The sequence below is a fragment of the Triticum dicoccoides genome, chromosome 2A (assembly GCF_002162155.2).
Source record: "Triticum dicoccoides isolate Atlit2015 ecotype Zavitan chromosome 2A, WEW_v2.0, whole genome shotgun sequence".
Classification (NCBI taxonomy): domain Eukaryota; kingdom Viridiplantae; phylum Streptophyta; class Magnoliopsida; order Poales; family Poaceae; genus Triticum; species Triticum dicoccoides.
In genome coordinates this window covers 517,975,196-517,987,496 of record NC_041382.1, presented here as the reverse complement: position 1 = coordinate 517,987,496, position 12,301 = coordinate 517,975,196, and the positions used below count along the sequence as shown (strand labels likewise).

At 42.0% G+C, this 12,301-nt stretch overlaps 1 protein-coding gene across 1 annotated transcript; it reads left to right on the top strand.

Moving 5' to 3' along the window:
* Positions 1-51: 51 nt before the first annotated feature.
* Positions 52-2,263, top strand: LOC119359510. Its single transcript, XM_037625673.1, has 2 exons — positions 52-512; positions 1,734-2,263. Exons 1-2 carry the CDS (start codon positions 87-89, stop codon positions 1,812-1,814), a joined length of 507 nt encoding a protein of 168 aa, XP_037481570.1. The 5' UTR covers positions 52-86; the 3' UTR covers positions 1,815-2,263.
* Positions 2,264-12,301: the final 10,038 nt, after the last annotated feature.

Genomic DNA, 12,301 nt, shown 5'->3' with positions numbered 1-12,301 from the left:
TTCATGACCGATGTCGCGGTGCAGATCTACACCGATTGCGTGATATGAACTGCTCTTTGTGCACCACCGATTCTGGCGGTAAGCTCATGTTCGTCAATGTTGCCCCGGAGGATCATGAGATAGTTGGCCCAATGCTTCCTGGTACGGATTCTGTTGTCACCTGCCATACATTGAGGACACAAGACATGGTGTGGGAAGAGATGTTCGTCGTCACATCTCATGAAATATGGGGTTCCAATGCCTCTCTCTCATACAATGCTCTGATGTTTCCTCTTGTGAGTGTGGCCAAGTCAAATGAGCTATACTTTCTATTGCCTGAGAAAGGGGAGCGTGCAATTGACAAGGTTTCGGTGATTGGTGTTGATACTATTACCAAGCATACGGAGATTCATCAGTACATTAAAGGAGAGGAAGACCTCGGGGGTGAAGATGATGACATGGTTAGGCGAAAGTCCCATCTTCTCCATCCCTTTGTTCCCTCCGAGTTTCCAAAGTTTTTCTGGCCTCACCAGGTATTTGCATCTCACGTATCTATTTATTTTCCTTATTATCATTCAGATTTCAGAACATAGTAGTATGTGGTAGCTGTTACTCCCTCTGTAAACTAATACTCCCTCCGTCCGAAAATACTTGTCATCAAAATAGATAAAAAGAGGTGTATCTAGAACTAAAATACGTCTAGATACACCCCCTTTTATTCATTTTGATGACAAATATTTCCGGACAGAGGGAAATATAAGGTCTTTTAGATCACTAGTGATCTAAAAGATCTTATACTGTATTAGTTTACAGAGGGAGTACTTTTTTTGGGTCTTTGTGCTAAGCTTCTCAATACTGGAGGACTCAACTTCCTTTGTTGGTTCCTGTTTTCGACCTGGTTCAGTTAGATCTTGTAAGTTGAAGTGAAGTTGCCTTACATACCACGTTCTGCATTTAAATTGATACAAATGGAATCAAACTTATGATGGTAGTGGTAATGATCACCAAGGTATTGGATGAACGAATCTTTTTGTCAACTGATACTCCCTCAAGTGTCGTGGTTTTAGTCCAAATATAAACTAAAACCACGGCAGTTATTTTGGAACGGAGGGAATAATTCTGATGAAAATACCATCAAATTCATGCTGAAGGACTCAAATTTGATGAAAACCACGATACAAATTTGAGCTTCTCCATACTGGAGGACTCAAATTTCTTTGTTGGGTCCTGTTTTCAACCTGGTTCAGTTTGACCTTTTAAGTTGAAGTGAAGTTACCTTACATACCATGTTCTGCATTAAAATTGCTATAAGTAAATCAAACTTATGGTGGTAGTGGTAAAGTGATCACCAAGGTGTCGGATAGGCGAATCTTTTGGTTAACTGTTCATTCTGATGAGAATACCAAAATCAGCAATGTGCTATTATATTTAGGATGGTTCCTTTTATGTCCGAGGGTAGTTTCTGTATAGAATATTGTTGTTTCATACCTCCATATGTCATTCCAGAGAACGATTATTTTACCATCTCCAATTTGGCAAGATGCAACCCCTGCCAGACATTTATTCAAAAAAAAAAAAACCTTGCCAGACAATCTATCCACCCGAAGGACCCTTTTGCTGTAGTTGACGGTGGGGTAGTGTGCCTGCCATCACCAACTTTTTTAGTATCATTAGAAGTTCATCTCAATATAAGGAACAAAATATACTCTCTTAATTTCTTGTGCTCATATTTGTTTTTGATCTCATGGCTCAAGTTAAGGTGTGTTGAAGACTACCAAGACGAATTGACGAAATCAAGCAACCAGGTCTCTGATGGCTGTTGCTGTGTGATGTAGGAGTGTATTAGTCATATGATCAGATGGTTAGGTTCTTTGTGGTGGAACCAACCCATCTAGTTTCAAGTCCCAGACTTCACATGGATGCTCTCATATTCCTGGATTAATTTCAGGCATTCCGACAATGTGCGTTCAGTGAGAGACGATGTCCCTGTCGACTACGAGGTGCCTGCAGTGCCTCTGTCAATCTCAAGATTTGTCGGCCTCGGTCTCTCGGAGGTGCTCACAGGTGTGTGGTGTGTGTGTGTGTGTGTGCGCGCGCGCCCGCGCTCATGGAGATGGTGTACATGCGTGTATATGACGAGTGTCTGCGTTTGTACAGTGTTTCCCAAAGAAAAACATGCAGTGATGGATTTGGGTATTGGATTGTAGTAATTGCCAAGCCTATGGCATGGGGTAACTGCCAGGTTATCTGGGTGTTGAATATATTATCATGATCTGATTAGTAATGATCATGTTCGTGATGCTCTCTGATCCAACCACATAAAGGATGGCTTTGTTTTTGAGATTTGTATATCCAAGTTATATCGTTACTTCAATTTGTATAGTCACAAAATGTAGCAGAGATCCCAATACATCTGTCATCGTTTTTCTGTTTGGCATTCAAATTCAAGAGATATTCATTCCATTTTTTCCTTCTAAAGTCAGTTATTAATGTTGTCAAGATAACTTATATTGATATTGTATAGACCTTTTGTTTTTGCTAATACTCATTTTATTGAGAGAAACGTAAGCCCTTTACATTGCCACGGGATTTCTTTTCTGCACATTGTATGTTATATGCAATATTTATTTTTCTTTGGAATGGAGAAGAGGCCACATATAAACCATAAAGAAAAACAGAGTATTCTCTTCAACATTTTAGAGCAACTCCAAAGGGGAGACCCATTTCGTCCGCCCGCGTCCGTTTGGGTCGGCGCGGACGCGCCGACCCAAACGGACGCACCGACCCAAACGGACGCACGTCCATTTTTTGTAGCGGGCGACCCATTCCAGGTCCATTTTTGAGCCGGATTTGCGTCGGCGCGGACACGAGACGGACGCGCGCGCGCCTACTCCTCTCCCCGGGCCCGCCTGTCGGTGCCAGCCACAACCATTTCCCCCCATTTTTCCAAAAACACTCCAGCCAGCGCGCGCCCCCCGCCCCCAAACCAGTGATGGAGGACGCCATCGACCTCGACCTTGACGCCGCCGCCGGCCTTGCCTCCCTCGCCTCGTCCGGCGCCGTCGCCCCCTCCGGGAAAGGCAAGCCTCGTGCCCCGCGCAAGACCGCCGCGACGACCAAGCCGAAGAAGGCGCTGACGCCCGAACAACGGGCAAAGGAGTCGGCCAAGAGGAAGGGCCGGAGGCACGCCGCGGGTGCGAGGGATGAGGCCGCTGCGCAGGCCGCCGCCGCCGCCGGTGCTGGCATGGTGCCGACATGAGACATGGCCGCTGGCATAATCGGCCGCGAGTCTTTTTTAATTCAAAAGTTGAATGCGGACATGAAATGAATCGACGCGTTGGGCGCATTGCCGACCCAAATGCAAAACTAGGCGGACGCCGGGCGGGCGGCCGACCCAAACGGACAAAAAGCGGACAAATGCGCCGTCCGTTTAGGTCGCCCCATTGGAGTTGCTCTTATGGTTGTAGGTTACAATACTCTCTTTTTTGCGGGGTGTAGATTACAATACTCTATTTTGATTAGAATACTCTGCACAATAAAGTAGCTACACAAATTCTTTCCAACCAGATTTAACCACATGGCGAAACAGAGTATTCTAATATACAACTCCCAGATTGCAACCAGATATCATTTCTTACCCCCTCAACCTTGGTACCATACACTGGCAGACTGCCAATGCAAACCGAAGAAATTAGTGTGCAGACATTACACATTTATGGGAAGAAATGAATATTCTCACCATGCATATTTGCATCTTTAAGCTAACATCAACCTGCATACTGCTCGTGTTCTTCTCTACCACGAGATGTTCGCCATTCAAAATAAAGAGAATCTGAAGATGAATATGTATCTGAAATTAGAGAAATGATTCACAGGGAGTAACAAAATATTGCAATGTGCTCTAAATAAACTAGATGAATTCGTCTTGAAAAAACAATAGTTCAAAGACGGCCTTCAATTATTTTTGGATTCATTAAATCGAGCTTTCACATATGCTACGTTCTAATTTCTGAAATACTTAGCCTTGATATTTTCCCCAAAGCCCATTTTGCGCTTCAATTTTCCACCACCACTTAGTCATATGTCTACTATTTTGCTTTTCTAAATCCACAACCCATACGTTTCTTCTTCGACCTAAATACTCTAGGCCGTCTCACCATATGAAATTTTTTTCTTACAACTTCCTCCCCGCCAAAAGAAACGTCTACAAGGTTTGTCTAATTTATTCAGAGATGTTCTATTGCAGGAACATTGACATTATATAAGTTGAAATACCAGATAGACAATAATTTAATAGAATTAATCTGCCACTAGAGGAGGCAGAATTCCCAACCCATGCATGCATCCAACCTCTTGATTTCTTAGCTTCCATAAAATCCAACACATCGGACTCAGGAAAAGCTAATAGGGCGCCAAGCTACTTTAAATGTAAATCTACGACATGACACCCAAGCAAATTAGCGTAAAACTCAATAATAAGATTGGCAGCGTGAACAGAAAATATCTCACTCTTATTGCAATTAATTTTGATACCAGACATGAGCTCAAACATGTACAAAAGCATTTTCTGGTTAATAGTTTGATCAAGCTCATGGTTAATGCATAGAACATTATCATTAGCATATTGTAGTGTACCAAACCTACCAAAAGGTTATTACTTTGCGCTTTTAAGAATCAATCATCTTTGTTAAACATTCAATTGTAGCAAAGAAAGAAAACATCATGTCACCCTCTGATAACCCACAAGTATAGGGGATCAGTTGTAGTCTCTTTCGATAAGTAAGAGTGTCGAACCCAACGAGAAGCTAAAGGTAGAACAAATATTCTCTCAAGTTCTATCGACCACCGATACAACTCTAGCACACTTAGCGTTCGCTTTACCTAGAACAAGTATGAAACTAGAAGTACTCTGTAGGTGTTGTAGGATAGGTTTGCAAGATAATAAAGAGCACTTCAGTAAAAACTAGGGGCTGTCTAGATAAATAAACAATTAATTTAGTATAGCGAGTGTGGAAAAGTGGTGGTACAAGTTGCGGAATTGTCCCTAAGCAATTGACTATGTTACCAGACCGATAGCAAATTTTATGTGGGAGAGGCCACTGCTAGCATGTCATCCCTTACTTGGAATTCTATGCACTTATGATTGAAACTATTAGCAAGCATCCGCAACTACTAACGTTCATTAAGGTAAAAACCAACCATAGCATTAAGATATATTGGTCCCCCTTCAATCTCGTATGAATCAATTTCTATGCTAGGCTGAAGCTGTCGTCACCCTTGCTCTCCAATACAAAGTCATATCATCATACAACTAACCCTATGTGATCCACACGCGCGATCATATGATGGGCACCAGAGAACAACAACATAACCACAAGCAAATTAAACCAATCATAGCAATTCAACAATCACCTGTAGGACAACAAAAATCTACTCAGACATCATAGGATGGCAACACATCATTGGATAATAATATGAAGCATAAAGCACCATGTTCAAGTAGAGGGTACAACGGGTTGCGGGAGAGTGGACCGCTGAATATAGATGAGGGAAGGTGATGAAGATGTTGGGGAAGATGATGAAGGTGTTGGCGTAGACCGTCGCCACACGATGATTGCCCCGGCGGCGTTCTGGCGCCACCTGGAGAGAGGGAGAGAGAGCCCCCTCCTTCTTCTTCTTCCTTGACCCCCCCCCCCTAGATGGGAGGAGGGTTTCCCCTCTGGTCCTTGGCCTCCATGGCGGCGGAGGGGTGGGGGCCCCTTCGAGATTGGATCTCTCTTTCTCTGTTTCCTTCTGTTTCTGCGTTGCTGTTTTCTAGCCTTTCACCGTTTCTTAAATTCCCGGAGATGTGTAACTCCGATTGGGCTAAATTTTAACACGATTTTTATCTAGATATTATCTTTCTTGCAGCCAAAGAAGGGCACCAACCAACTTATGGGGTGGCTACAAGCCCCCTGGCCGCGCCCAGGGTAGGGGCGCGGCTCCAGGGCTTGTGGGCCCCTCAGGCATCGTCTCGTGTTGATTCCAATTCCCAAAAATCACATATATGCCAAAAAAATCTCCGTGAGATTTTATCGCGTTTGGACTTCGTTTGGTATGGATATTCTGCGAAACAAAAAACATGCAACAAACAGAAACTGGCATTGGACACTTGATCAATATGTTAGTCCTAAAAATAGTACAAAAAGTTGCCAAAAATATATGAAAGTTGTAGAATATTGGCATGAAACAATCAAAAATTATAGATACGGCGGAGACGTATCACCCTTCTCTGGCGACAGGGGTGGGTGGGGGACGGGAGGAGATAGTCGGTGGTCCCTTCCATCACCCCCCTCGTCGCTCCACTGACGGCGGCGGCCTAGGCAACCTCCACTCCCCTCCCAGTCTCAACGACGGCAGGGGAGGCCCATGCGTGTGGCAGGGCGGGTCGTTGGCGTCCAGGGCTGGCAGCCGATCTAAGCACCACGAGCCTACAGGCTGGTGGTCATTAACCCCCCTAATTTGGTGACAAGGAAGCAAAAACTCCAAGTTGACTTTGCCGTAAGCCTTTTGGAAATCAAGTTCCGATACAATGCATACTTTTTTCTTGATTTTTTAGGGATGCAAACACTTTATTGATCTACTTGGGCATATAAAGGGATGCATGTTGTGTCATGTGGAGAGATGAGCCACAAGTGGTGACCCTGATTAAGCAGAAGAGTGTGTTTGTCAAGATTATGCGCATCAACATTCGATGATCTACTTTCAAAAATAAAACTACATATATTAAAATTGATACTATGGAGAGAAAGCTCCCTAACCATAGTTAAATAGGCTCTGCCGGTTCCATCTCGTATGTCATAAACCACCGGTTTGCAATCACATGCCACCACAAAATCCTGCAGAGAGAGGTCTTCGTCTAGCGCTAGTGCTTCACGACATGCTATAGCTTCCAGAACAGCTGGATTGAGAACCCCCGGAATGGCCAACGCTGAAGAACCTAAAAACATGCCATTATGATTTCTACAAACTGCTGCCATTGCACCTGCAAGAGTATCAATTGATAAACCACCATCAACATTGATTTTGACAAGTCCAATCAGTGGCGCCTTCCACATCGAGCTTTGAGGAGCTGCACTGCGAGCTGGTGCATTGGGCACCGAGGCGTGATGCATGATCGAGAAAGAATACATCAACAATACTTTTTCCTTCTAATGGAAGTATTGTGGTGAAGTAAAAAACTACAATTCAATTGAAAAGGTAAAATAAACACACACACACACACACACACAGAGAGAGAACGACCTTATTGGGCTGGCCCACTAGTGGAAAGACATGGGCCTAGCCTTCACGCGTCACAATGGTTGTTTACCCCATGTTGTTATTTAGTGGATCTGATATTCAGTATTGGGTTTCTTTAGCTCAGTCCACATTTCTTTGGCAAGTCAATTCTGTGTTGAGCAGCACTGAAATACAATACTGTAGATGAAATAAACCCTTCTTGGGTCCCCAATAATTCCGGTGTGGGTCCCAATCACACTAGTCTTCTTAGTTGGATCAAGTATGAACTGGAATGGTATACTCCCTCCGACCCAAACAACTTGTCTTAGATACATCCGTATCTAGATAAATCTAAGAAAAAATTGAAGTCAAAGGTAATACAAACTATATTTATTTAAGGAGTAATTTCTATGGAGGTTTTTTTTGCGTCCAAACATACTTTCTTTATTACTCAGCAATGTTCATAGGCATACAACTCAAATTTGGTGGGTTCAGCAACCATACATGGCGACCGAGACCCAACCCAAAAACATGTTTGGCAAGGCTATGTGCCTCTAAGTTTGTCCCTCTACCTGCAAAAATAAAGGTACACTGGTGGAACTGATTCGAGGTGGCGTTTATCTCCTTTACCACCGCAACATAATTGCCTCCTATTCTTTGGTTGATGTCTCTACCACACCCTTGTTATCACAAGCTATTATCACATGCGTGAGTCTAAGATCCAGGGCCAGAGCCATCGCTTCCCGACATGCCAAAGCTTCAAGCGTCGCTGGGTCATACATGATAGAGGCAAAGGTGTCCCGTCTTTCGATGAGATGGTGGCTATCGTTTTGGAGGAAGTCGACTTTGACGATCCGTCTACGAACGTGCGAGGACGTCGCGCCTTAGCAATCTCTAAACCAACTCCGAGAGGTTATTGACCACGCCGGAGCACGATAAACCTGACCACGAAGGTCTGTTTCCTGCATGCAAATGAAGAACAAGCAAGAAACTAAGATTGCAATTTGGATATTGCAAATATAAGAGGAAAGCTTTATTGATCAAGGGGGGGTTCTGTGACGCCTTTGTCTGGTCGTTGAACACAAACGAAAAACACAAAGTTGCAGCTATGGAGAACTTTAATCTAAACAAAACCCAAAGTCTAAATGATGCCCTAAGGGTTGTATATATGGAGGAGAGAGAGGGGGAATTTCGTGGCCCTTGGAGGAGGGGTCTGAAACCAACCCTAACTCTTGTTTCCCCACACATACGGACTCTAAAAACAGCCTATAATCAAGTATTTTGAAATTACATGGGCCTGGCCCAAAAATAAGGTGATGCAACACCTAGAATAGCCTCTGGACGAAACTTATGAAATGGCATCTTGTATATTTCGTCCAAGGCTTCATGCACTCATTATGGTGGTTTCAAAGTCCCAGAATCATCACTTGTAACTCCGTTCTTGTTCCCCTTGCGCATGTCATCATCTCCATGCTTGAACTTTCTCCAAGGTTTATCTATCTTTTCCAAGCTAGGCCCTTCATTTGTAAGCAAAACAAACGTATCCAATTTAGGCATCATCATATTCTCATGGACATTAGAATCGTTACCAAGAAACGAAAGTACCTGATAATTCAGTTGGCGTGCGCGAGCTCTAGTAATTGGTCCAGTATGTATAGCAGCAGGGGCTGTGGGTGTAACAATGGTATTGATGTCCTCATCATCCTCCCCTTCTTGAAATGAAGTCATCCTTGATGGAAGCTCATCTTCCTCACCCAAATAAGGCTTCAAATCTGCAATGTTAAAAGTGGGACTAACCCCAAAATCTGCAGGTAGCTCAAGTTTATATGCACTATCATTTATTTTTTCTAACACCTTAAAATGACCATCAACACGTGGCATTAGCTTTGATTTGCGCAAATTAGGAAATCTATCCTTACGCAAATGTAACCAAACAAGAACTCCAGGTGCAAACACAACATGTTTTCTACCCTTATCTCCAGCAAGTTTATATTTAGCATTCATACGCTCAATGTTTTCCTTAGTTAACTCATGCATTTTTAAAATCAATTCAACACGTTCTTTAGCATCAAAATTAACCTTCTCCGAAGATGGAAGGTGCAACAAATCAATAGATGCACGAGGTAGGAAACCATACACAATTTCAAAAGGGCACATCTTAGTAGTAGAATGCAATGAACGATTATAAGCAAATTCAATATGAGGCAAGTATTCTTCCCATATTTTCTTATTATTCTTCAAAACAACCCTAAGCATAGTAGACAATGTTCTATTGACTACTTCAGTTTGTCCATCAGTTTGGGGGTGACAAGTAGTACTAAAAAGCAGTTTAGTCCCCAACTTAGCCCATAAACATGTCGAAAAGTGGCTAAGAAATTTAGTATGATGATCTGAAACAATAGTATTTGGCACACCATGCAAGCGAATAATTTCATGAAAGAACAAATCAGCAACATTAACAACATCATCGCTTTTATGACATGGTATAAAGTGCGCCATTTTCGAGAATCTATCCACGACAACAAATATGCTATCCCTCCCCTTCTTTGTTCGAGGTAAACCTAAAACAAAGTACATAGATATATCCTCCCAAGGAACACTAGGTACAGGCAAATACATATATAAACCATAAGGATTGAGTCATGACTTAGCTTTTTGACATGTAGTGCAGCGAGCAACAAAACGCTCAACATCCCGTCTCATCTTTGGCCAAAAGAAATGTGTAGCAAATACATCCTCCGTCTTCTCCACACCAAAGTGTCCCATTAATCCTCCTCCATGTGCCTCCTGCAACAACAAAAGACGAACGGAGCTAGCTGGAATGCATAGCTTGTTAGCACAGAACACAAATCCATCATTAACGACAAACTTGTTCCATATTCTTCCATATTTACAATTCTGCATTACATCTTTAAAATCAGCATCATGCACATATTGATCTTTGATGGTCTCCAAACCAAATATTTTGAAGTCAAGTTGTGAAAGCATAGTATGGCGACGAGACAATGCATCAGCAATAACATTTTCTTTACCCTTCTTGTGTTTAATGACATAAGGGGAAGTCTCAATGAATTCAACCCATTTAGCATGTCTACGATTCAGTTTAGCTTGACTTTTAATATGTTTGAATGATTCATGATCAGAATGTATAACAAATTCTTTGGGCCATAAATAATGTTGCCATGTTTCTAAAGTCCGAACAAGAGCATATAATTCATTATCATAAGTAGAATAATTCAGACTAGGCCCACTCAATTTTTCAGAAAAGTATGCAACAGGTTTGCCATCTTGTAATAAGACACCTCCTAATCCAATTCCACTAGCATCACATTCAAGCTCAAAAGTCTTATTAAAATCAGAAAGTTGGAGTAAAGGAGCATGTGTCAACTTATCTTTCAATACAGTGAAGGCTTCTTCCTGTGCGGTACCCCAAACAAAAGGTACATTCTTCTTTGTAAGCTCATTGAGAGGTGCAGCAATGGTGCTGAAATCTCTCACAAAACGCCTATAGAATCTAGCAAGGCCAAGAAAACTCACTTGTGTGACCGTTTTGGGCTGCGGCCAACTCTCAATAGCTTCAATCTTGGCTTTATCAACTTCAATTCCCTGTGGAGTAACAACATATGCAAGAAAAGATACTCGGTCGGTGCAGAAGGTGCACTTCCCAAGGTTAGCAAACAAATGTGCATCACGTAGAGCAATAAAAACATCACGTAAATGTTCCAAATGTTCCTCCAAAGATCTGCTGTAAATCAGTATATCATCAAAATAGACTACCACAAATCGTCCAATGAAAGCACATAAAACTTCGTTCATTAATCTCATGAAAGTACTAGGTGCATTAGTTAACCCAAAAGGCATGACTAACCACTCATATAATCCAGACTTAGTTTTAAAAGATGTTTTCCATTCATCTCCCAATTTCATACGGATTTGATGGTATCCACTACGCAAATCAACTTTGGAGAAAATTGTAGAGCCACTCAATTCATCAAGCATATCATCTAGCCTAGGAATAGGATGATGATAACGAATAATAATATTATTAATGCCTCTACAATCAACACACATACGCGACGTACCATCATTTTTTGGCACTAGTATAATAGGAACAACACAAGGACTAAGAGATTCGCGTATATAACCTTTGTCGAGTAGCTCTTGTACTTGACACATAATCTCCTTCGTCTCCTATGGATTGATACGGTATGGCGCACGGTTAGGTAGCGAAGCACCGGGAATTAAGTCAATTTGATGGTCAATCCCTTGAATAGGTGGTAATCCCCGTGGCACGTCTTGTGGAAAAACATCAGCAAACTCCTGCAAAATGTTAGTGACAGCAGGAGGCAAAGAGGAAGGCACGTCCTCGAATGAAAATAATGCCTCTTTGCACACAAAAGCATAGCAAACAGATTTGCTAAAATCTAGCTCATCAATATCAGATTTGGTGGCAAGTAAACATGCACTTTTCAATTTAATTTCAGAAACAACACTAGATGGTTTATTATTAGACTTCATTTGCTGTTCAAATTCTTTTGCCACAATCTGATTTTCACTCTTATTTTTCTCATGTTTTACTTTATTAGCTCTATTAATATCATCTTTCAAAATGGAATCAGGAGTCATAGGAAGCAAAGTAATTTTTTTATCCTGATGAACAAGAGTATACTGATTGTTTCTATCATGGTGTACAATTTTTTATCAAATTGCCATGGTCTACCAAGTAATAAGGAACATGCTTGCATAGGTACCACATCACAATCAACATAATCAGGATATGTAGAGATACTAAAATGCACACAAACAGTACGTGTTACCTTAACCTTGCCGCTGTTGTTGAACCATTGGATGTAGTAAGGATGTGGATGCGGTCTTATGGTGAGAGATAGCTTCTCCACCATCTCCATGCTAGACAAGTTGTTGCAGCTCCCTCCATCTATGATGACGCGAACAGAACGTTCCTTCACAACTCCCTTTGTATGGAACAAATTATGCCTCTAATTTTGCTCAGCTTGTGTAACCTGCATACTCAAAACGTGTTGAGCAACTAAACATTCATACC